The sequence below is a fragment of the Hemiscyllium ocellatum genome, chromosome 13 (assembly GCF_020745735.1).
Source record: "Hemiscyllium ocellatum isolate sHemOce1 chromosome 13, sHemOce1.pat.X.cur, whole genome shotgun sequence".
Taxonomy (NCBI): Eukaryota; Metazoa; Chordata; class Chondrichthyes; order Orectolobiformes; family Hemiscylliidae; genus Hemiscyllium; species Hemiscyllium ocellatum.
Genome location: NC_083413.1, coordinates 50,040,110 through 50,063,237, shown reverse-complemented (window position 1 = coordinate 50,063,237; position 23,128 = coordinate 50,040,110). Strand labels below are relative to the sequence as shown.

Sequence of the window (23,128 nt, the reverse complement as noted above, 5' to 3'; positions counted from 1 at the left end):
GAGACTATTTGGCCTAATTCTGCTCCTCTATCTATATATTTTATTATCAGTCTGTACCAACCACTGAAGAGTATTCCACCAAGACCCAGTCCCCTATCATTTACCATGGCTAGCCCCTGGTCACTACAGGGCAATTTAGCATGGCCAATCCATCTAACCTGCACATCTTTGGATTGTGGTAGGAAACCAGAGCATCTAGCAGAAACCCATACAATGGGGAGAACATACAAACTCCACACAACCACCCTAGGCTGGAATTAAACCCAGTTCCTTTGGGCTTTGAGGTAGTAGTGCTAACCACCGTGCCATTGTGCCACCCACAGTTCTGGGCATGACACTATTGACTTTATGATAATCAATATCATCTGCTTTTAGCAACATCATGATAAGGTGATTCCCAGCTATGGTGACTCAGATCATTAAAGCCATTGCCTAGCATAACTTAATCTCTTTGAGTTTGTAACAATGTTGTTTTTTTGAGTGATGCATCAGCTGCATTAATATCATGTATCGCTGAAGATGTTTCTCCTGGCCTATTTAGCACACATGGATTAATGAGTCTGTATTAGATTTTGTAAGTCACTTCAATATTTTCTGAGAGCTAGCAATAATATTCCATCTACTGAATACTCCCATATTACGTAATCTGATTACTGAAGGGTCATTTTTTGAATTTTCAATTTCTGATTCATTCTCAAGTCATTCTGAAATTTCTTTTTCACTCACTATTTCTTGCATTGCCGTTAAATACACTTCTGATTTATCTGTCTTGCTATAATTATATTGCCATGTTAAAATGACAGATACTGATTTTTCCTCCTGTCTGGAGTCCTCACTACATAATTCACATCATTAAGTTTCTTTTTAATTTGATGAAGTCTAATACTTTTAATGATTACGCTCACAGACAGTTAACAATACCTTGTCTCCAGGAACTAAACTTCAACCTTTGGTCTTTTTGTCTTCTGTAGTTTTCATTGTTTACGAGCACTTTTAAAATACTTTTTGGCATGTCCATAAGCTTTGATTAGTTTATTTCTTGAATACATTGGTCAGAAGTGTAGTCTCTGAGCTTTCATTTATAAATTTTTCATTAATCAATTTTAGGAGTCTTTCACCAGATGTCTATCAGTTTAAAAGGTCCAATCCTATTCATTCATTAGGGTCATCCCTAATGGCAAAATGCAACAGTGGAATTTTTTTTATCCCTCTCACTTGGACCATTATGATAATGATGAGAACACCAAAATTTTGTAGACATTTTTTACTTATAATTCCAAAACATGTTGTTTGTAAAAGGACGACTGTCCCAAAAACACAAAAACCCTAAGAAAACAATTTTCCCTTTAAACTAAAGTATTTGGAATCTCCAATGGTCTGATTCTCTTTATTAGGAATTGGGAAAGAATTTTCTTGACTGTCCTGAGCTATCTCTCCTTTCCTGGTAAGTTGTGACATAACATATTCCACCTGGAACACTGCAACAATATTAACACCCATTTCCTTTCCTGACACATTCTTTTCTGAGGAATCCTTAAATGGAACTATTACTGCAACCCATCTCCCAATTCACTAACAGCAACTACTGTAACAGTAGGATATTCAATCGTGTGTACAGTCTTCAGTTAGATGCACATTACTTCTTAATTTCACTTTTAGTTAAAGCACCTTTCACATTTATTATTTTGGTGTTCTTCTATTTGTTTCCTAAAATTAATACCTTTTCCATGCTCAGATTTTCTAGTCCTCCAATTACTTAGTTGATACCCATCTGATAATTTCCCACCATCTTTGTGAGATATCTTACGTATCTGCCAACGCAATTACTTCTTGGATCTTTGATGTTTGACTCTTACATAAACAAATCTTTAGGATTCCAAATATACTACTTCAGAATTCTATTGGAATCATGATTTCTTTCATATTCTCAAGATATTTCTCTAACTTTAGCATCAAACACATTGCTCCAATAACTTCTTTCTCTCTTGCAATTCTAAAATAATCTAATCAGATTTCTTTTTTTATCCTGTAGTTTTAAATGTTGATTGATTAGCTTTAGGGACAAGCTCATAAATTGAAAATTGTTCTTTTAACAGTTGCATAGTCTGTGGATTGTTGTCTGATGCTCTGATTTATATATTTACAGCTGTACCTGTCAAAATACTCTGTAACACAAAGTTCCAGTATCATGCAGCCACTTCATCTTCCCAGCTCTCTTTTCAAATAAAGTGAAACATCTTTCAATTCCATCTTTTGTTAATTTAGGCGCTTTGTGGTTTAACTCCCCAGGTAGATGATTGAGTCATTTAACTTAAATCCACATGCTTTCTCCAGAAAGCCATCTTTAGCTTGCCATTCCAAATTGCTTTCTGATATTATATATTATCAAAACCCCTTCACAGAATTAAAACCAAAATGTGTTTATTCTATTTTTGAATCTCAATTCCTAAATTATAGAACATTATAAATCCTTATCACGATCCCTAAATAACCTTCAGTAATAGCTCATAATAAACTAACCTTGAATCGATTCAAACCATAAACCTGACTGCTGCTCTGCTTTAACTTGATTTATTACAAATTAAAGGACTCAACATTCATCTCCAGCTCCCTGACCACATCGTGGTTATGCCTTGTGCTTGTAACACATGGTTTGGTTTACAAATTCCATTTGGAATGTTTATTTTGTGTTAACTTCTATTTTAGTTTTGTGGTCGGATGTTATAGCCAGTAACAGAGCTATGAGATACAGTAGGTGAATGGAGAATTTGGAACACATTTATTCTTGTTGCAGTTTGGTGAGTTAATGATCAGCCCAGTCAGAAAAAGAACCCCTCCCTTTTTGTGCTTCCTAAACTGTTGCCTTTTAGTTTGTGACAATGCTGTGCTTTGTAATGGTGGGGTTATGCAGAATGCAGTAAGCAACTGCAAGTGCTCTCGTGTGTTCTACTAAGCATTGTAGCAGGCTCCAGAGCACTTCAAGCAATGGAGGCATTGTTTCAGTATTCCAATGATCTGCTCAATCGCATTTCATATCGCAGTATGGCTTTTCTTACATACACACTGGTGTGTGCGCGCGGTGGTGATGTTGTTATATTGTTGAAGGACAGACCTTGGTTTTCAGTAGCTATCATCTGGTTTGTCATGGTAACTCAAATGCAGCTGGCACAGCGATCTGCCATAGAAATAATGCCTCTATCCCTGCTATCAGAATGCAAAAAACTGATCTGTGTGGTCTGTTGCGTATGGTTGAGCGTTGCCTGGATACTGACAGAAGGGAATCCCCTTTGGGATGACGTTTGTGGCCCAGTGGCAGTATAGCTACCTTAGAGCCAGGATGTTCAAATTCCGCCTGCCCCCTAGGGGTTTAATAAATCTCTGAACAGGTTGATTAGATAATATTTAGAAGTCCTTTTGGTTATGGTACAAAGGGAAGTCAACATGCATTATCTACAAGGTGATGTGATTGCAGTCAATATCACCTTGCACCATTGGCAATCCTACAATCCCTTAAAGTGTTGTTCATAATCCATCTACCAAAAGAGAATCAATTATATTCAAGGTTTCTTAGGATCCCCATTGTGGATTGGATACGTTGCATTTTCACCTGCTGCAGCTGATCTGGTGTGGGTCCAATATGTAACAGTTCAAGGATTAGTGGTGCTGGAAAAGCACATCAGTTCAGACAGCATCCGAGGAGCAGTAAAATCGACATTTCGGGCAAAAGCCCTTCATCTGGAATGCCCGAAACATTGATTTTACTGCTCCTCGGATGCTGCCTGAACTGCTGTGCTTTTCCAGCACCACTAATTCAGAATCTGGTTTCCTGCATCTGCAGTCATTGTTTTTACCTATGTAACAGTTCAAAGCAACAGTAACAGCTACTGGCAATTGTGCTGTCACCCTATTTGCAGCTATAGAGGCAGCAGGTTAGAGACTTCAGTAAGCATGTACTTACTGAAGTGGTGATGTCTGACACCATGTTCCTCACCAAAGCTTGATAAGGGAATTGCTCTCTGAAATCTCTGTACAGATACAGACTTCTACTGAGAGTCCTTCCTGTCATGCCTGATCCAGGTACGTGTCCAGCTCTGTGTTGCCTTGGTTCATTCTTCATGTGAACTGTAGTCCAAGGGAAATCCAAATCATTGGACCTGCCTGTGAACAAATAGTTGGTGCAGAATCCTTGGAGTTGGGATAAATACTTCAATATGTGTCACACCATCCCCTGTAGATAGTGCGACCTAAAAGGAATCTAGAACCTGCCTGACTCAGCCATCACAGCAAGAGCTAGTGGAATTTAATTAGTAACTTATTTGAAAGAAGTTCATTCTCCCTTTAGATATATGGGTGGCCATTTTTACTGAAATGAAGTTGATCTGCACTTGTTTAAGTGACAGTGTTAGCTGAAGCACTGACATTCAAAAAGGCATAAATCAATGTTGCAAGTACATTAATCTGCTTAATGAAATGATGATCAGCAGACCTCAGACCAGATGTATCTGATGTGGTGCTAGTGCCATTGTTCAACCAACTGGAAATTGAAGTACCCAATAGCCAGGCACCAAAGAGTTGAATTTTTTGATCTACATTGAGTGAAACTAGAACTAGGGGGCTTAGCCTCAAAATAATAGAATGCAGATTTAGAACTGAGTTGAGGAGGAACTTCTTCACCCAAAGGGTTTTGAATCTGTGGAATTCCCTGCCCAGTGAAGCAGTGGAGGTTAGCTTGTTGAGTATTTTTAAGGCAAAGATAAATAGATTTTTGAAGAGTAAAGGATTTAAGGATGATGGTACGCGGTGGGTAAGTGGAGCTAAGATCAGCACAATCTTATTGAATAGTGGAGGGGGCTCAATGGAAAAGATGGCCTACTCCTGCTCCTATTTCTTACATTCTCAACAACAAAATAAAATTTTCAGTATTTCACTTTTAGTAGTCCAAAAATGCACTTAAACATTGCTAGAAGTGACTAGAAGTTAAAGGTTTTCATCTTACACTCATCAAAACTGAGATGCAGGAAACAGACTTGATAAAAATTGCATTTCTTATATTTCATATTACTTATTGCCCATCACTTTAAATGATGAATATACAGCAATTTGAGAAAAATGCTGATCATCTTGTACCAAAATAAAACCTAGAGGACTACATTTATATCCATTTTATTGAAAAACTGTTTAAAATTTTGTCTCTATCCATTTAACAAATTCAATGTCATAATATTTGTCATTACAAACAATCATAAACTATTTTTGCTAATGCTTCACAATGTTGGAACTATCCTACTTTCATGACTATGAAGAAATATTTTGAATGATTAACTTATTTATTTCTGCTGCAATTTGGCAAAGACAATTTGACCTATATTATAGGTCCAGGTACTTCTAAATTAAGCGATTAGAAAAAAAAATTAAAAGAGCAAAGAAGTTATAAAAAGATTCAAAATAGAAAGTGGTGATTCAATTAATAAATCTAAAGAACAAAAGTAAACAAAAAAGGAATGATATGTTTGACTACAGTTCAGTGATTAGAGCAATTAACAGAAAGACAAAACAAGGGAAGGCAACAGATGTAATACATTTAAATTGGCAAAAACTTTCTGTAACATGAATTCATGGTAATAGTCAGAGATGCATGATAAGAGGTTACACAAAAAAGATAGACAGAAAAATGGAGAGTGGCATTAAGGGTAGCTCATCCAACTAACAGAGAGTGGGAAATGGTATTACACTAGGATCAGTGCTAGGGCCATTGCTGTTCATAATTTACACCAGGAACTGAAAAGCCAATTTCAAACTCTACAAATAATGCCAAATGGGGGTCAGGGGGATGGGGGTATTTCGATCAATCTGTTTTGATATATGATACATCTCGGAAGCAGGTAGGACTTGAATCTGGACTTTCAGGCTCAGAGTTAAGGACATCATTCCTGCATCACAGACCTCACAAATTTGGGCATAAGGTTGACGTATATACTAAGAATTACAACAAAATATAAGATACTAATAATGTTGTAAAATGTGTGTTTACCTGTAATATTTTCAATATAAGTAAGTATGATATGCTGGATTTTGATAGGTAGATCAAAGAGGCCACATACACCTTGCAAAATACAAGTCTAAATGGGCTAAATGGGTAGCAAAGAGATCAAGATATACAGACACAGAAATTACAAAATGTAGCAAATCATTAATGAGAGATAGAACTGAAAAGGAAAAGAGATTCTGTTAAACTGGTACAGGCTCCTGATCAGAAATCACTTAGTTGTGTACAGATATTTATGTTATAGAAATAACAAATAGATGCTACAGAAAGTGCAAGAAAGAGTGATAAGAATATCATAGTTGAAAAGTTATATCTAATGGAAAAAATTTAACGAGCTAGGGCACTTTAGAAAAGAGAGAGATAAGAGGTGTGTTTCTGTTTAAGATGATTAAGCGAGTTTGATAGGGTAAGCATAAGGAAGTTCATTCCAACTCATGGATAGTCAAAACTCCTGGTCATATGTAGAAATATAGTCATTAATAAATTTAATAGGGACTTGAAGAGAAACCTCTAAATAGGAGTGATCAGAATATAGAACATGCTTCAAGTCATTCAATTGAAAACATGGATGAATTTTAGGGGAACGTAGCTAATCACATAAAAGAATGGAAATATTGTGCCAATAGGTTTGGATTAAGATGTTTGGGAGGAAGGTCCTATGGAGCGTAAGGACTGGCATAGATCAGTTGAGTTGTGCGAACAATTTCTGTGCTGTCCATTCCATGCAACCCTGATGTAAATGGATCTGAAGGAACTTTTTTGTTGTTAGAAAACATTTTCTATTTTCCAGCATCATTGGGAATGAGGCCATATTTAGCTATACTTGAGAGGATTTTTACAGTTTTGAGAAGCTACACAACAATTAATCATTCTTGGCAGAAAACCCAATGGTCCACAATTTCAGTGCATTGTTAGAATCTAATTTTATTTGCAAATACATCAACATTAGATGAACAGTCCAAGCAGATTGATTTTAGTGCAACATTTTCTGTTTTTTGAGAGTATACTACTTTCTTCTTACAGCAGCTGCAATCCTCTGTTTGATTTCACTTACAGATGAAGCTCTCCCTTTTGATGGTTGTGGCATTGGTATGATTGGTAAAGCATTGGTTCCAGCATTGTTTGAGGCATTGGCATTCACTGGTAGCCCATGTAAGCCACTGAGTTTAGTTCTGCTACTGTTAGACAGGCTTCTTTGGATCTTATAGCTCCCTGCAGATGAAGAGGATGAATTCAGACTTCCTTGGCTAATTGAACATTGAGAATGTGGATGTTCTCTACTGAGTCTCTTTAGTTCCATCAATTGTTCTCGGGCCTGGCTAAGAGCCTCAGTGAGTTCATAGCGTTCCTCACATTCTCTTCGCACTGTTTCTTCAAGAAATGTATTCTGCAAGTGAGAAGGTGTTGAAGTTACTTTTCATTTAGAGAAAATGTTTATGAATTGTACTGAACTAGATAAATTGAACTGCAAAAAGGCATATTGTAAAACCTACAAAAGACAATCAAGAAAGCAAAATACTGAATTGAAGATCTGTCAACTACTGTTATTGAACTAGCTACATTGCAGCTGAATATGATACTTAAAACACTTGGAATTATAAATGTATTGGTATATTTAAAAGAAAATGGTAAAGCACTCGGAGAGCACTATAGTTGTTAGTGCTAGTTATGGTTGTTAGTTAAGTGGGAACACTGACATGATAAACTGGACCTTATGTTAATTACATAACTGGTGAAATCAATGGAACAAACACCATGTTGTAGGATGTAGGATATAATTTCTACTCAGCAACTTACATAAATAAATTGGCCCAAACATTCTTGAGTAGGCATCCAGAGCCAGTATTCCTGATACTTTTGAATATGCTAGATTAGGTTATTCTGATTATTTTGGGAAGTGCATCTAGAATATTTTTCCTTTTTTTTCATGAAACGTGGTTATCATCAGTAAAGCCAGCATTTGTTGCCCATTCTAATTGTTTGCTAGAATATTTCAGAGGGTAGTCACTTTCTTTCCCAAAGGACATTTGTGAACCAGGTTTTAGTGATTTAGAACAATCAATGATAGTTTCCTACTAACAATGACCCTAATGTTCAATCCAAGATTTTATTAATTCAATTTAAATTCCACTAGCTGTCATAGTGGGATTTGAACCCATGTCATAATTGGCATGGGTCTATTAATTACAGGACCGCAGCAATTCATGAAGGTAACTCACTACCACCTTCTTCAGAGCAATAGGAATGGCAAGTGTAGTGATTGGAACAAGGGCCAGGTGGATCTCATTGACTATGAGATCCTCGATTGGGGTTGTTAACCTGGGCCAAACAGGGGCCTCTGGCTGAGAGATCTAAACAAGAGATTCAGAAGACCTTCTTAGTCTAGGGACTGGCTCTGAGCTGGCTGGTCAGAGTCTATGTACTGTGCGCATATAAATAAAGGGTGACTTGATGATGGGATACCAGCCTCTGTGCAGTTATTTCAGTAAGAAATGCTGGTCTGGCAAATGACACCCATGCCCTTTGAACAAATAATTAAAGAAAATACAAGTTATATATTCACACCCAAGGCCTGATTCACATTCCTTTGCGATTGTACCTGTAATACAAATTCATCACGACTTTCTTCTCTCTTAATTCGAAGTCTCAAGAGTTGGTTATATTCTCGCATCTAAAAACTTAGATGAGTAAATGGCCCTGACAATGGCTGCAAGGTTGTACAGAAGCAATGGAAGGTTTGTAATTGAGAAGCAAACTACCCATTCAACTAAGTTTAGCTTCCTTCTCATTGGGCAGCTGTTGTACAGAGATGGTGGAGGCAGAAGTGAATATACCCCTCAGTTTGCATTCCACTTTCCTTAACCAGCCAGGCAACATAAAATCCAGTGCTCTGCCAGAATCTCTAATGCCAGGAATATCAGACTTGCACGTATATTTGGCAGCATCTTCAACAAAAACAGAGTTATCATCTCAGGCTTGGGGCAGAACTTTCCCAGACCTTGAATGATGTGGGTAAATACGAGTCAGTGAGGAAAGTATAACAATATAAGAAAAATTGTACTCTCAATATTGAGAAAAAGATCAGATTTTCTATCAAAGCTTTGAATGGTAAGATAAAAATCTCGCTAGTGAACAAAGAAAGAACTATTTGATTGCATTTTCATCTCATTATTACCTGTTCGCACTTTACTTCTATATACTTTGTTCTTCTCCCACACAGTGGTGACAATTCCTGATATGAGCCACAGAAAGTACCTGCGACTCTGTTTTTCCACATGATTCTTCAGACCTCCAACTTGCTAGTATATCCCTACATTTCAGAACATACTCCACAGGCAGCAACCACCTGCACCCTCTCATTCATGGATGTAAGCAGAGACATGCACCATATCATTATGGCACATCTCCATTTCACTTAGAATACAGTTCACCGCATCAATACTACCATTTGGAGCACACCATACTGGCTTTGTAAGTGGTTGCTGGGTGACTCTGCAAAAAGGGACCAAGACCCATCTCATGAATTGTCGCACGGTTCGTCTCAGGGCTCTTATCTTGTTTTCTGTGCACTCACTCACTTGGATGTTTACAACCTTGCTTTCCTTTCTGTGTATTGCATTCACCTGGACTGACTTGGCAGCACAACCCCAACTGACCAAGACGCTTCCATGGAGTAATGTTCCTGACTAATCCTTGAAGCACATACAGAGTGTGTTGTGTAATTTGCTGGCACATACTAACCCTATCGCAGGTATGACCTTTATAAAGCACAATGCTGCACAAACATATCCCCTCCCTTGAATCTCAGTGTTCCTTGTGGAGACAAGTTATTTGCCTCTCCCTCTGAGCTAAAAAACAATGCATCCATTAGAGCCTGAAAACCTGTAACCAAGCACTCAAGATACTATGTGCTGAAAAGCAGTGCAAGCTACAAAGGTTAGCAGCCTTTCACCAAATACTGAAGGTCCTATGAACTAAGAAAGTAATGTGACACACACAAAGGCTGGCAGCCTGTCAGTATCAGAGCTGAAATCGGTGAGTCTGTTAAGAAAGCAATGGGAGGCATACAGAGGTTGGTAGTCTCTAAGTAGACATAAAATGAGTGAGCACTAAAAAAGAAAGCTAAGAGCTGTAAATGTATCCTAAAAAAGATGTTTCTGATACATTTGTGCTTCTGTAAGCAAATCGAGCTGGCAGAAACATGTAAGTCACAGGTATCATGGAACTCTAGAGTTTGAAGGGGTGACGCAGTCTGTGAATTGGGCTAAGACTAGGTATAATGACATATTAAGGCTATATCATTAAGACTAGTATTTTTATGATGTTAACCTATGTAGATGAAAAGTCAAGTAAGGTCACGTCCATTGAGAATGCAGCTGACTGTTGCAATGAAATAGTTAGAATAATCAGCATTCTTAAAGGGGAGGGTAAGCATCCAGACATCTGTACCAATGACATAGCTAGGAAAAGGAATGAGGTTGTGAAAAGTGAATTTAGGGAGTTAGAAAGGAAGTTAAAAAGGACGTCAACAGTAGTAATCTTTGGCTTGCTGCTTGTACCATACGTTAATGAGGGCAAGAATAGGAAGATATTGCAGACAAATGTGTGGCTGAAGAATTGGTGCAGGCGTCCAGACATTAAATTTGTGGATCATTAGATTATGTTCTGGAGAAGGTATGTTCTTTAGATTAGATTAGATTACTTATAGTGTGGAAACAGGCCCTTCGGCCCAACAAGTCCACACCGACCCGCCGAAGTGCAACCCACCCATACCCCTACATTTACCCCTTACCTAACACTACGGGCAATTTAGCATGGCCAATGCACCTGACCCACACATCTTTGGACTGTGGGAGGAAACCGGAGCACCCGGAGGAAACCCATGCAGACACGGGGAGAACGTGCAAACTCCACACAGTCAGTTGCCTGAGTCGGGAATTGAACCCAGGTCTCAGGCGCTGTGAGGCAGCAGTGCTAACCACTGTGCCACCGTGTCGTCCACAAAAGGGGTGGGTTCTGTACAAAAGGGGTGGGTTATACATGAACTCAAGGGGGACCAATGTCCTTGTGGACAGTTTTGCCAGAGCTGTTGGGGAAGCTTTAAACTAGGGTGGCAGGGCACCAGGTCAGAAGATGCAGCAATCAGTTTAAAGATAGATGCAACGAGCAGAGAGACTGTGAGGAAGGGTAGGCTAAAATGGCAAAGGGAGTCCAGGCAGAAAGGCAGGAGGAAGTGATGCAGAGCAAAAGTTAGAAAAGAAAGAAGTAAAATTGGGCAACAGAATCATAAACAGGGAGATTGTGAGGTTCTAAAGAGACAATGAGGATAAGGGCACTTTGTCTGAATGCCCATAGTATTCAAAACAAACTTGTTGTGCAAATCAGTACAAAGGGGTATGATCTAGTTGCCATTACAAAAAAGTGGTTGCAGGGTGGTGATGACTGGGAATTAAATATCTAAGGATATCAAATAATTCGGAAGGATAGGCAGGAAATAAAGGGAGGTGGGGTCACCCTCTTAATTAAGGATGAGATTAGGGCAATAGGGAGAGACGATATAGGATCTAAGGAGCAAAATGTTGAATTCATTTGGATAGAGATCATGAATAGTAAGAGAAAAAAAACACTGGTGGGAGCAGTCTATAGGCCACCCAATAATAATGCTACAACGGCACAGGCAATCAATCAAGAAATATCTGATGCATGGAAGAATGGTATGGCAGTAGTCATGGGGGACTTTAACATGCCCATTGATTGGCCGAATCAAGTTGGTAGAGACAGTCTTGAAGAGGAATTCATAGAACATTACAGCACAGCACAGGCCCTTTGGCCCTCAATGTTGTGTCGACCCATGGAACCAATCTGAAACCCATCTAACCTACACTATTCCATTCTTGTCCATAGGCCTATCCAATGACCCTTAACATTGGTCAGGTTGTAGGCATTGCGTTCCATGCCCCTACTGCTCTCTGAGTAAAAAAACAACCTGACATCTGTCCTATATCTACTACCCCTCAATGTAAAGCTATGTCACCTTGTGCCAGCCATCACCATCCCAGGAAAAAGGCTCTCACTGTCCAATCTATCTAACCCTCTGATTATCTTATATGTTTCAATTAAGTCGCCTCTCAGCCTTCTTCTCTCCAATGAAAACAGCCCCAAGTACCTCAGCCTTTCCTCGTAAGACCTTCCCTCCAAACCTGGCAACATCTTGGTAAATCTCCTCTGAACCCTTTCCAAAGCTTCCACGTCCTTCCTATAATCAGGTTACCAGAACTGTACATAATTCTCCACATGTGGCCACACCAGAGTTTTGTACAGCTGCAGCATCACCTCATGGTTCTAAAACTCAAATCCTCTACCAATAAAAGCTAACACACCATATGCCTTCATAACAACCCTATCAACCTGAGTGGCAATTTTCAAGGATTTATGTATCTGGACACTGAGATCTCTGCTCATCTACACGACCAAGAATGTTACCATTAGCCCAGTACTCTGCATTCCTGGTACTCCTTCCAAAGTGAATCACCTCACACCTTTTTTCATTAAACTCCATTTGCATCTCTCATCCCAGCTCCGCAGCATATCTATGTCTCTCTGTAACCTACAACATCTTTCGTCACTATCCACAACTCTACCGACCTTGGTGTCATCCGTAAATTTACTAACTTAACCTTGTATGCCCTCATCCAGGTCGTTTATAGAAATTACAAACAACAATGGATCCAAAACAGATCCTTGTGGTATCCCCCTAGTAACTGAACTCCAGGATGAATATTTCCCATCAATCACCACTCTCTGTCTTCTTTCAGCTTGCCAATTTCTGATCCAAGCCACTAAATCACCCTCAATCCCATGCCTCCATATTTTGAGTCAACTGTGGGAAAGCTTATCAAATGCCTTACTGAAATCCATAAACACCACATCAACGGCTTTAGCCTCATCCACCTGTTTGGTCACCTTCTCAAAGAATTCAATAACGTTTGTGAGGCACCACCTACTCTTCACAAAACCATGTTCACTATCCCTAATCAACTTATTCCTCTTCAGATGATTATGAATCCTACCTCTCATAACCCTTTCCAACGCTTTATCCACAACCATAATTACCAGGGTTGTCTCTACTCCCCTTCTTGAACAAGGGGATAATATTTGCTATCCTCCAGTCTTCTGGTACTATTCATAGAACATAGAACATAGAACATAGAAAAATACAGCGCAGTACAGGCCCTTCGGCCCTCAGTGTTGCGCCGACCGAATCCTACCTAACCTACACTAGCCCAATAACTTCCAAATGCCTATCCAATGCCCGCTTAAATGACCATAAAGAGGGAGAGTTCACCACTGCTACTGGCAGGGCATTCCATGAACTCACAACCCGCTGTGTAAAGAATCTACCCCTAACATCTGTCCTATACCTTCCACCCCTTAATTTAAAGCTGTGTCCCCTTGTAACAGCTGACTCCATTAGCGGTAAAAGGTTCTCAGTGTCGACCCTATCTAAACCCCTAATCATCTTGTACACCTCTATCAAATCTCCCGTAAACCTTCTTTTCTCCAATGAGAACAGGCCCAAGTGCCTCAGTCTTTCCTCATACGATTTTCCTACCATACCAGGCAACATCCTGGTAAACCTCCTCTGCACTCGTTCCAATGCCTCCACATCCTTCCTATAGTATGGCGACCAAAACTGCACACAATACTCCAGATGAGGCCGCACCAGAGTCTTATACAACTGCAACATGACCTCAGGACTCCGGAACTCAATTCCTCTGCCAATAAAGCCCAGTACACCATATGCCTTCCTCACAGCACTATTTACCTGGGTGGCAACTTTCAGAGATCTGTGTACATGGACACCAAGATCCCTCTGCTCATCCACACTACCAAGTAGCCTATCATTAGCCCAGTAATCCATCTTCTTGTTACTCCTACCAAAGTGAATGACTTCACACTTAGCTACATTGAATTCCATTTGCCACCTTTCTGCCCAGCTTTGCAACTTGTCTATATCCCGCTGTAACCTGCCACATCCTTCCTCACTATCCACAACTCCACCGACTTTTGTGTCATCCGCAAACTTACTCACCCAGCTTTCAAGCCCCTCCTCTAGATCATTTATAAAGATAACAAAAAGCAATGGTCCCAAAACAGATCCTTGAGGTACACCGCTAGTAACTGCACTCCAAGATGAACCTATACCATCAACTACTACCCTCTGTCTCCTTCCAGCCAGCCAATTTCTAATCCAAACCTCTAATGCACCCTCAATGCCATACCTCCGTAGTTTTTGCGTTAGCCTACCATGGGGTACCTTATCGAACGCCTTACTAAAATCCATATACACAACATCTACTGCTTTACCCTCATCCACCTCCTTAGTCACCTGCTCAAAGAACTCAATAAGGTTTGTGAGGCACGACCTGCCCTTCACAAAACCATGCTGACTATCCTTGATCACGTTATTCCTATCCAGATGTTCATAAATCTTATCCCTTACAATTCTCTCTAAGACTTTGCCCACCACAGAAGTCAGACTCACTGGCCTATAGTTACTCGGGCTATCCCTACTCCCCTTCTTGAACAAGGGGACCACATTCGCCATCCTCCAGTCTTCTGGTACTATTCCCGTTGACAATGACAACATAAAAATCCAGGCCAATGGCTCTGCTATCTCCTCCCTAGCTTCCCAGAGGATCCTAGGATAAATGCCATCTGGCCCAGGAGACTTATCTATTTTCATCCTTTCCAGTATTCCCAAAACCTCTTCCCTACATACTTCAATGCCATCCATTCTAATCACTTGTGACTCAATATTCACACCAGCAACAGTGTCCTGTTCCTGAGTGAATACTGACGAAAAGTATTGATTTAGTGTCTCTCCAATCTCCTCCGCCTCCACGCACAACTTCCCACTACTATCCTTGACTGGACCGATACCTACCCTAGTCATCCTTTTATTCCTGACATACCTATAGAAAGCCTTTGGATTTTCCCTAATCCTACCAGCTAAGGACTTTTCATGTCCCCTTCTCGCTTCTCTTAGCTCTCTCTTTAGATCCTTCTTGGCTACCTTATAACTCTCAATCGGCCCAACTGAACCTTCACGCCTCATCTTTACATATGCCGCCTTCTTCCCTTTCACAAGGGATTCCAATTCCTTATTAAACCACGGCTCCTTCACAAGACCCTTAACTCCATGCCTGACTGGTACATACTTATCAAGGACACTCAGTAGCTGTTCCTTGAACAATCTCCACATATCATTAGTATTCTTCTCTTGAAGCCTGTTTTTCCAATCCACACATCCTAAGTCATGCCTCACCGCATCATAATTTCCCTGCCCCCAGCTATAACTCTTGCCCTGCAGTGCACACTTATCCCTCTCCATCACTAAAGTAAAAGTCACCGAGTTGTGGTCACTGTCCCCGAAGTGCTCACCTACCTCCAAGTCTAACACCTGGCCTGGTTCATTACCTAGAACCAAATCCAGTATAGCCTCACCTCTTGTTGGCCTGTCTACATATTGTGTCAGGAAACCCTCCTGCACACATTGGACAAACACCAACCCATCTAACGACCTCGAGCTATAGCTTTCCCAGTCAATATCTGGGAAGTTAAAGTCCCCCATAACAACCACCCTGCTACTTTCACTCTTCTCCTGAATCATCCTCGCAATACTATCCTCTACTTCTCTCGGACTATTAGGAGGCCTGTAGAAAACACCTAACAGGGTGACCTCACCTTTCCTATTTCTAACCTCAGCCCAAACTACCTCAGATGGCAAGTCTTCCTCCATCGTCCTTTCCACCGCTGTAATACTATCCTTGACAAGTAATGCCACACCTCCCCCTCTTTTACCCCCATGTCTGACCCTACTAAAACATTTAAACCCTGGAACCTGCAACAGCCATTCTTGCCCCTGTTCTACCCACGTCTCTGTAATGGCCACAACATCGAAGTCCCAGGTACCAACCCATGCTGCAAGTTCACCTACCTTATTTCTTATACTTCTGGCATTGAAGTATACACACTTCAAGCCACCCTTCTGTTTACAGGCACCCTCCTTCGAGATTGCTGCCTTGTTCATAACCTCCCTACACTCAAGGTCCTGTACCCTAAAGCTACAGTCCAGGTTCCCATGCCCCGGCGGAGTTAGTTTAAACCCTCCCAAAGAGCACTAGCAAACCTCCCCCCAAGGATACTGGTGCCCCTCAGGTTCAGGTGTAGACCATCCTTTTTATAGAGGTCCCACCTTCCCCAGAAAGAACCCCAGTTGTCCAGAAACCGGAATCCCTCCCTCCTGCACCATCCCTGTAGCCACGCGTTTAACTGCTCTCTCTCCCTGTTCCTCGACTCTCTATCACGTGGCATGGGTAACAAACCAGAGACAACAACTCTGTTTGTTCTAACTCTGAGCTTCCAACCTAGCTCCCTGAAAGCCTGCCTGACATCCTCACCCCTCTTCCTACCTATATCGTTGGTGCCAACATGGACCACGATCTGGGGCTGCTCCCCCTCCCCCTTAAGGACCTGGAAAACACGATCAGAGACATCATGTACCCTTGCACCTGGGAGGCAACATACCATACGTATTCCTGTAGACAATAACAACATAAAGCTCTGCAATCTCCTCCCCGGCTTCCCAAAGAATCCTAGGACTGACCCATCTAAAGTACTTGAACTATAGCATCCCCGGTCAATATTTGGAAAGTTAAAATCCACCATAACAACTACCCTGTCACTCTCGCTCCTATCGAGGATCATCTTGATCATCTTTGCTATCCTCCTCTACACCTCTGGAACTATTCGGAGGCTGATAGAGAATTCCCAACAGGGCAACCTCTTCTTTCCCATTTCTAATCTCAGCCCATACTACCTCAGCAGACAAGTCCTCAAAATCCTTTCTGCAACCGTAATACTGACCTTGACTAACAGTGCCACACCACCACCCCCTTACCATTTTCTCTGTACTTACTGAAACATCTAAATCCCAGAATCTGCAATAACCATCCCTGTCCTTGCTCTATCCTCGTCTCTGAAATGCCCACAACATTGAAATGCCAGGTACAAACCCATGCTGCAAGTTCACCCATCTTATTCCGGATGTTCCTGCCGTTGAAGTAGACACTCTTCAAACCAACTTCTTGCCTGCCACTGCCTTCTTGCAATCTTGAAATCTTAGTTCTGGCTTCACTACTCTCATCCTCCCGTAAACTCCAACGACAATTTCGGTTCCCATCACCCTGCTGAATTAATTTAAACCCACCCGATGAGCATTAGCAAATTCCCCCCCCAGGATATTGTTACCCCTCTGGTTCAGGTGAAGACCATCCTGTGTGTAGCGGTCCAACCTACCCCAGAAAGAGTCCCAATTATCTAAGAATCCAAAACCCTTCCTCCTGCACCATCCCTGTAGCCACATGTTCAACTTTTCTCTCTTTTCCTCACCTCGCTAGCATGTGGGTTCATAGAACTCTTAAGTGATAACTTTCTTGAACAGCATGTTACTGAACCTACAAGGGAGCGTGCAATTTTAGAGCTGTTTCCGTGTAATGAGACAGGTAAAATTAATGATCTCACGGTAAGGATCCTCTTGAAAGAGTGATCACAGTATGATCGAAATTCGGATACAAATGGAGGATGAAATAGCATCTAAAACTAGGGTGCAATGTTTAAATAAGGAAGAATATAATGTGATGAGGAAGGAGTTGGATAAATTAGATGGGAACATGAGTTATATGGAGGAACAGTTGAGGAACAGGGGGGGACTTTCAAAGAGAGTATTCACAGTGCTCAAGGAAAGTACATTCTGGCCAAAAACAAGGATAGCAAGGGTAGGTAGAGCCAGCCTTGGATAGCCAAGGAAATAAAGGAAGGCATCCAATTGAAAGCTCAGGCTTACAAAGTAGACAAGAGTATTGAGAAACAGAAAAATTGGGAAAACTTTAAAGAGCAACACAAAAGCCATGAAGCAAGCAATAAAGAAAGGAAAGATAGATTATGAATGCAAACTAGCATTGAATATAAAAACAGGTATGAAATGTTTTTATAAACATATAAAATGGAAAAGAGTGGCTAAAGTGGACATAGGTCCCTTGCAGAATGAGAAAGGGAAATTAACATTGGGTAATGCTGGAACATTCAACAACTATTTTGTGTCAGTTTTCACAGTGGAAATGTGTCCAACACCCCACAGAATGATGTTAACGATATGATGGGAGGTGAGGACATCAATTCAATTGTTATCACTAAAAGGGTGATGTTGAGTAAACTCGAGGGTCTAAAGGTAGTTAAGTCCCCTGGTCCGGACGGAATGCATCCCAGAGTGCTGAAAGATTTGGCAAAAGTTACAGTAGATGTGTTAGTGATAATTTACCAAAATTCACTGGACTCTGGGCAGGTTCTGGCAGACAGCAAGACAGCAGATGGCACGCCACTGTTTAAAAAAGGGTGTAGGCAAAAGACGGGTAACCATAGACCAGTTAGCTTAACATCTGTAGTTGGGAAAATGCTGGAGGCTATCATTAAAGGAGAAATAGTGAAACATCTGGATGGAAAGGGTTCCATCAGGCAGATGCAGCATGGATTCAAGAAGGGAAGATCATGTTTGACCAAACTTACTGGAGTTCTTTGAGGATGTAACAAGCCCGGTGGATGGAAGGGAACAGGTGGATGTTGTACACTTGGATGTCCAGAAGGAGATAAGGTACCACATAAAAGGCTCACCCATAAGAAAAGAATGCATGGAGTTGCGAGGAATGTACTAGCACGGACAAAGGACTGGTTAACCAATAGAAAGCAGAGTTGGGATAAATGGGTACTTCTCTGGTTAGAGATCAGTGGTGACTTGGGTGCCACATAGTGGATGGTGGGCCCTCAACTGTTCATGATATATATAAATAATTTAGAAGTGGAGACCGAGTGTAACATATCCAAGTTTACTGATGACATTAAATTGAGTGGAAAGGCAAACTGTGCAGAGGATGTGGAGGGTCTACAGAAAGATTTATTTAGTTTAAGTGAGTGGACAAGGGTTTGGCAGATGGAGTACAATATTGGTAAATGTGAGGTTATCCACTTTGGAAGTAAAAATAGTAGGTCAAAGTATTATTTAAACAGTGAAAGATTGCAGCATGCTGTTGTGAAGAGGAACTTAAGAGTGCTCATACATGAGTCACTAACAGTTGATTTGCAGGTGCAACAGGTAATCAGGATGGCAAATAGAATATTGGCTCTCATTGCTAGAGGGACTGAATTTAAGAGTAGGGAGGTTTGGCTGTAATTGTACAAAGTGTTGGTGAGACCGTACCTGGAGGAGGTTCACCAGGTTGATTCTGGAGATGAGGGGGTTACCCTTTGAAGAGAGGTTGAGCCACCTGGGTCTGTACTCACTAGAATTTAGAAGAATGAGAGGGGATCTTACAGAAACATATAAAATTATGAAAGGGATAGATAAGATAGAGGCAGGCACATTGTTTCCGCTGATGGGTGAGACTAGGGCTAGCGGTCATGGCCTCAAGATTAGAGGAGTAGATTTGGGACATGGGATGAGGATGAACTGCTTTTTCCAGACAGTAGTGAATCTGTGGAATTCTCTACTCAAGGAAGCAGTAGAGGCAGCTTAATTAAATATAGTCAAGACACAGTTGGATGGGTTTTAGCAGGGGAATTAAGGGTTATGGGAATAATGCAAGTAAGAGGATAGATCAGCCATGATCTTAATGAATGGTGGAGCAGGCTTGATGGGCCAAATGGCCTACTTCTACTTCTATTACTATAATATTATGACAAGCATTCAGGTAAGCTACAGTTGTGAGCTATCAATTCTGACTTAGATGTTGAGAACTTGCACCATCTAGTTTCTCGAGGAATAAAATTGGAAGTGGTTTATAATTAAAATGAGTTAGGGCTTCAATGAGATGTAAATGCATGGAAAAAGTGTAGTCACAGCAATTTGGGAAAAATGGTCCTCAACATTGAGTTTCTGATCTTTTCATTTTCTCTGCATTTTCCCACCTTCGCGCCTTTGTTCCTGCTACACCAGGAAAGATAAGATCAACCAATTTGTTCATCCATAATATTTTGACCTGCACTGGAAAGTGTTGGAATATCCAAATGAGCTGCCTTAGGTGGAATCCAGTCAGACCTGGCTTCTGTTCCAAATTCTCACCTCCTCAACATGAATAATTGTGCCTTAATCGAATAATATTGAGGTGAGTCATTTTATTACATTATCAAATGCTTAGGAAATGGGCTAATGCATTTTGTGAAGATTTTTTTTTATATAGATATTTTTATTGGGAATTTAACATTTTGACAAATTCACAAAAATAAGCAGAATTTTCAAGCACAAACATTAATATAAAAATAGATCTTAAATATATAATCATCAAAATTCAACTAATCCACAATCATCCAGAGTGTATAGTTGAGTCGCTTACATCCTTCAAATAAGAGAAAATGTTCTCTAATACACTCATAACAGTATGATAAAAAGGAAGTTATTTCCAAACAATAAGAACAAAAAAAAATTAAACATGTTTGAATGGAGATCTTCCCCCTTGTTCTCAGGGGGCCTTACTACCTTTCCAACGTTCCACCATATCCTCTCCCAAACAGTGTCCCACCCTCAACCCGGGCGCTCCTTAATAGGATTTAGATATAATACCGAGCTAGAGTTAACAGTGAGCGCTGCACCCCCACCCCTCCCCACCCATACCTGAGTATATCTGCTAGCATCAATGCCACGTACAAACACACATAACTATAAAATTACAACTCCAACAGATTACAGTTAAGTATAATAACATAGCAAGGAAGACAACCCCGCTCCCAGAGGCAAAAGTAAAGTAGAATAAAGTATCCATTTCTCCCCACGGAGTGTGGGAGAGGCAAGCCAACATAAATTGTCTCTTACGATTTATTTAACAGAGTCTAAAAGTTTCTTGGCCTCTTCCGATGATCTAAAATTATACTCGGATCCTTCGTGGGTAAAGCATAACGTTGCTGGGTAGCGTAAGGTGTATTGAATATCTAGGTCCCTTAAACATTTCTTCACCTCATCAAACGCCTTCCTTCTTCATGCCAAAGCCGGGGAGAAGTCCTGAAATAACATAATCTTGGATCCTTCATGAATCATAGCTTTAGGATCCTTTCCAAGCTTTCTGGAGGCGTCCAGGAGTATCTGCCTCTCCCTATAACTCTGCAGCCGGAACAGGACCGGGCGTGGGCGCTGGTTTGGGCCAGATCCGCGTACTGCGACCCGGTAGGCCCACTCCACCCTTACCCGGTCAGTTTCAGCCCCCAGGTTTAAAAGCTGGGGCAGCCATCGCTCCAGAAATACTACTAACTGTTCTTTCCCTTCTTGTTCTTGAAGGCCTAGCAATCGAATATTCTTTCTCCGATTTCTGTTGTCAATATCATCCATGTAGATTTCAAAGGCCCTGACTCTCTGCTCCAGAGCTCTCACCTGTTCTGCAGCTGTTTGAGCTGCAGCCTCGGAGGTCGTGGCCTTTAGTTCTGCCCCCTCCACTCGGCCCTGCAATTCTCCCATAGAGTGATTCTGTTTCTGCAGCTTTTCTTCGAATGCATTCCATCTCTGTCTGGATTCTGCGATGAAATTGACGAGTGTCGATTCCAATCTAGCAATCATCTCTATAAGGCCTGTTTTTACATCAGCTGCAGCCGGAGGAGAGGAGGGTGGGGGAGGGGTCTTTGTTTTCTGAGAGCTGCGGGGTCCCTTTGATTTACTCATTATCCACTCAGTATTAGACTATTTAAATATAATATTCAGCAGCTAATTAAGATTAAAGAAATTTTTTGGGTGGTTTGGCAAGTGTGGTGGGGGCAGGAAACCCACTTTTCCCAGGTTTTGGGAAGGGCTCTGTAGACTCAGACTTGCTGAGTCGCCGCCATCTTGGATCTTCCGTGAAGATTGTTTAAGGAGTAGAGACATGAAAGATTAATGAGCTTATGTTTATGAATAAGAACAGCTCTATTGTCCTCACCTGATATTCACATGTGGGTACTTCCACTGATTAGCAAAGGGGCCAAACACACAGGCTCAGACCTGGAACATTCTGGGACGGGTCTGTACAGCTCAACTGCTTAATATATGAAATTATTGGGGCATTACATGCTCTCCTAAAAAATGTGAAAAAGCTAGGCATTTGTAATAAGAAGAACATACCTCTGCTTTGGCCTGGTCCAGTTCACGTTTTAGCTGCTGTACCTCCTGCTGTGTTTCTCTTAACTCAAATGATTTCTGCTGTATTTCACTCCTCAGTTCCTCAGTTATGGATTCCATTTTGTCCTGTTCTTGTTTTAGCTGTGTCTCGAGCTGGGAGATTACCTTTTCCAAGTTATAGATTTTACAATCTTTAGAATGTCCACTCTCTATTGAACGGCATTGAATGTCTTGAAGCTCTTTCTTCAGTTTGCTCACTTCCAACTGTAATGCTTTGGTAGCATCACTGATTAAGTCAGAAACCTAACAAAAAACATCCAAAATATAATCCATATAGAAGTTAGTTGAGGTGAAAAAGTACTTGATTTATCAAACTTCAATTTTAATATCCATCTATTTACAAATTTGCTAGAAAGACAATATTATAATTTTCATTAAACACTGATGATCTAACAGATGTCTCTTTCAAATAATGAGTTAGTTCTACCATATGGCTATTAGAAGAAAGTTAAACTTCATAGAGTTAATAAGCATTATATTGTGACAAGAAAGCTTAAATTTTACTTTGGAAATGATTTTACATTTTTAAATTATCTGTTATTTTAACACATTGTAAAGCACCCCAACAGCCTTCCTAAAGTATGACTTCTGTTATCTCTGTAGAGTTCCACAAATATAACAGAATATCTGGAAATAGCAGTTATGTTAAGAGAGTGTGTGGGCGAAGTCTATAATAAGGACAAATTGTACACTAATTGTGAAGGGAATGGGCTTGTCAAGTCTAAAGACTTTTACAATCATCCATGCTTTCTTATGGTCTTAATTTCCAACAAATGTCTTAAAATCTGAATGCTTAACTAGTATTTAGATACATCCAGTATATATTAGTC

The 23,128-nt window shown here is 40.6% G+C and overlaps 1 protein-coding gene across 1 annotated transcript in view; it reads right to left on the bottom strand.

The window, feature by feature from the left end:
- Positions 1-7,052: 7,052 nt before the first annotated feature.
- lekr1 (leucine, glutamate and lysine rich 1) overlaps positions 7,053-23,128 on the bottom strand; it is a 213,687-nt gene continuing 197,611 nt past the window's right edge. The window contains exons 12-13 of the mRNA XM_060833918.1: positions 22,242-22,541; positions 7,053-7,433 (exon numbers count right to left, since the gene is read on the bottom strand). Of these exons, the coding sequence (XP_060689901.1) occupies positions 7,053-7,433; positions 22,242-22,541 (681 nt within the window). The remainder of the gene's footprint in view (positions 7,434-22,241; positions 22,542-23,128) is intronic.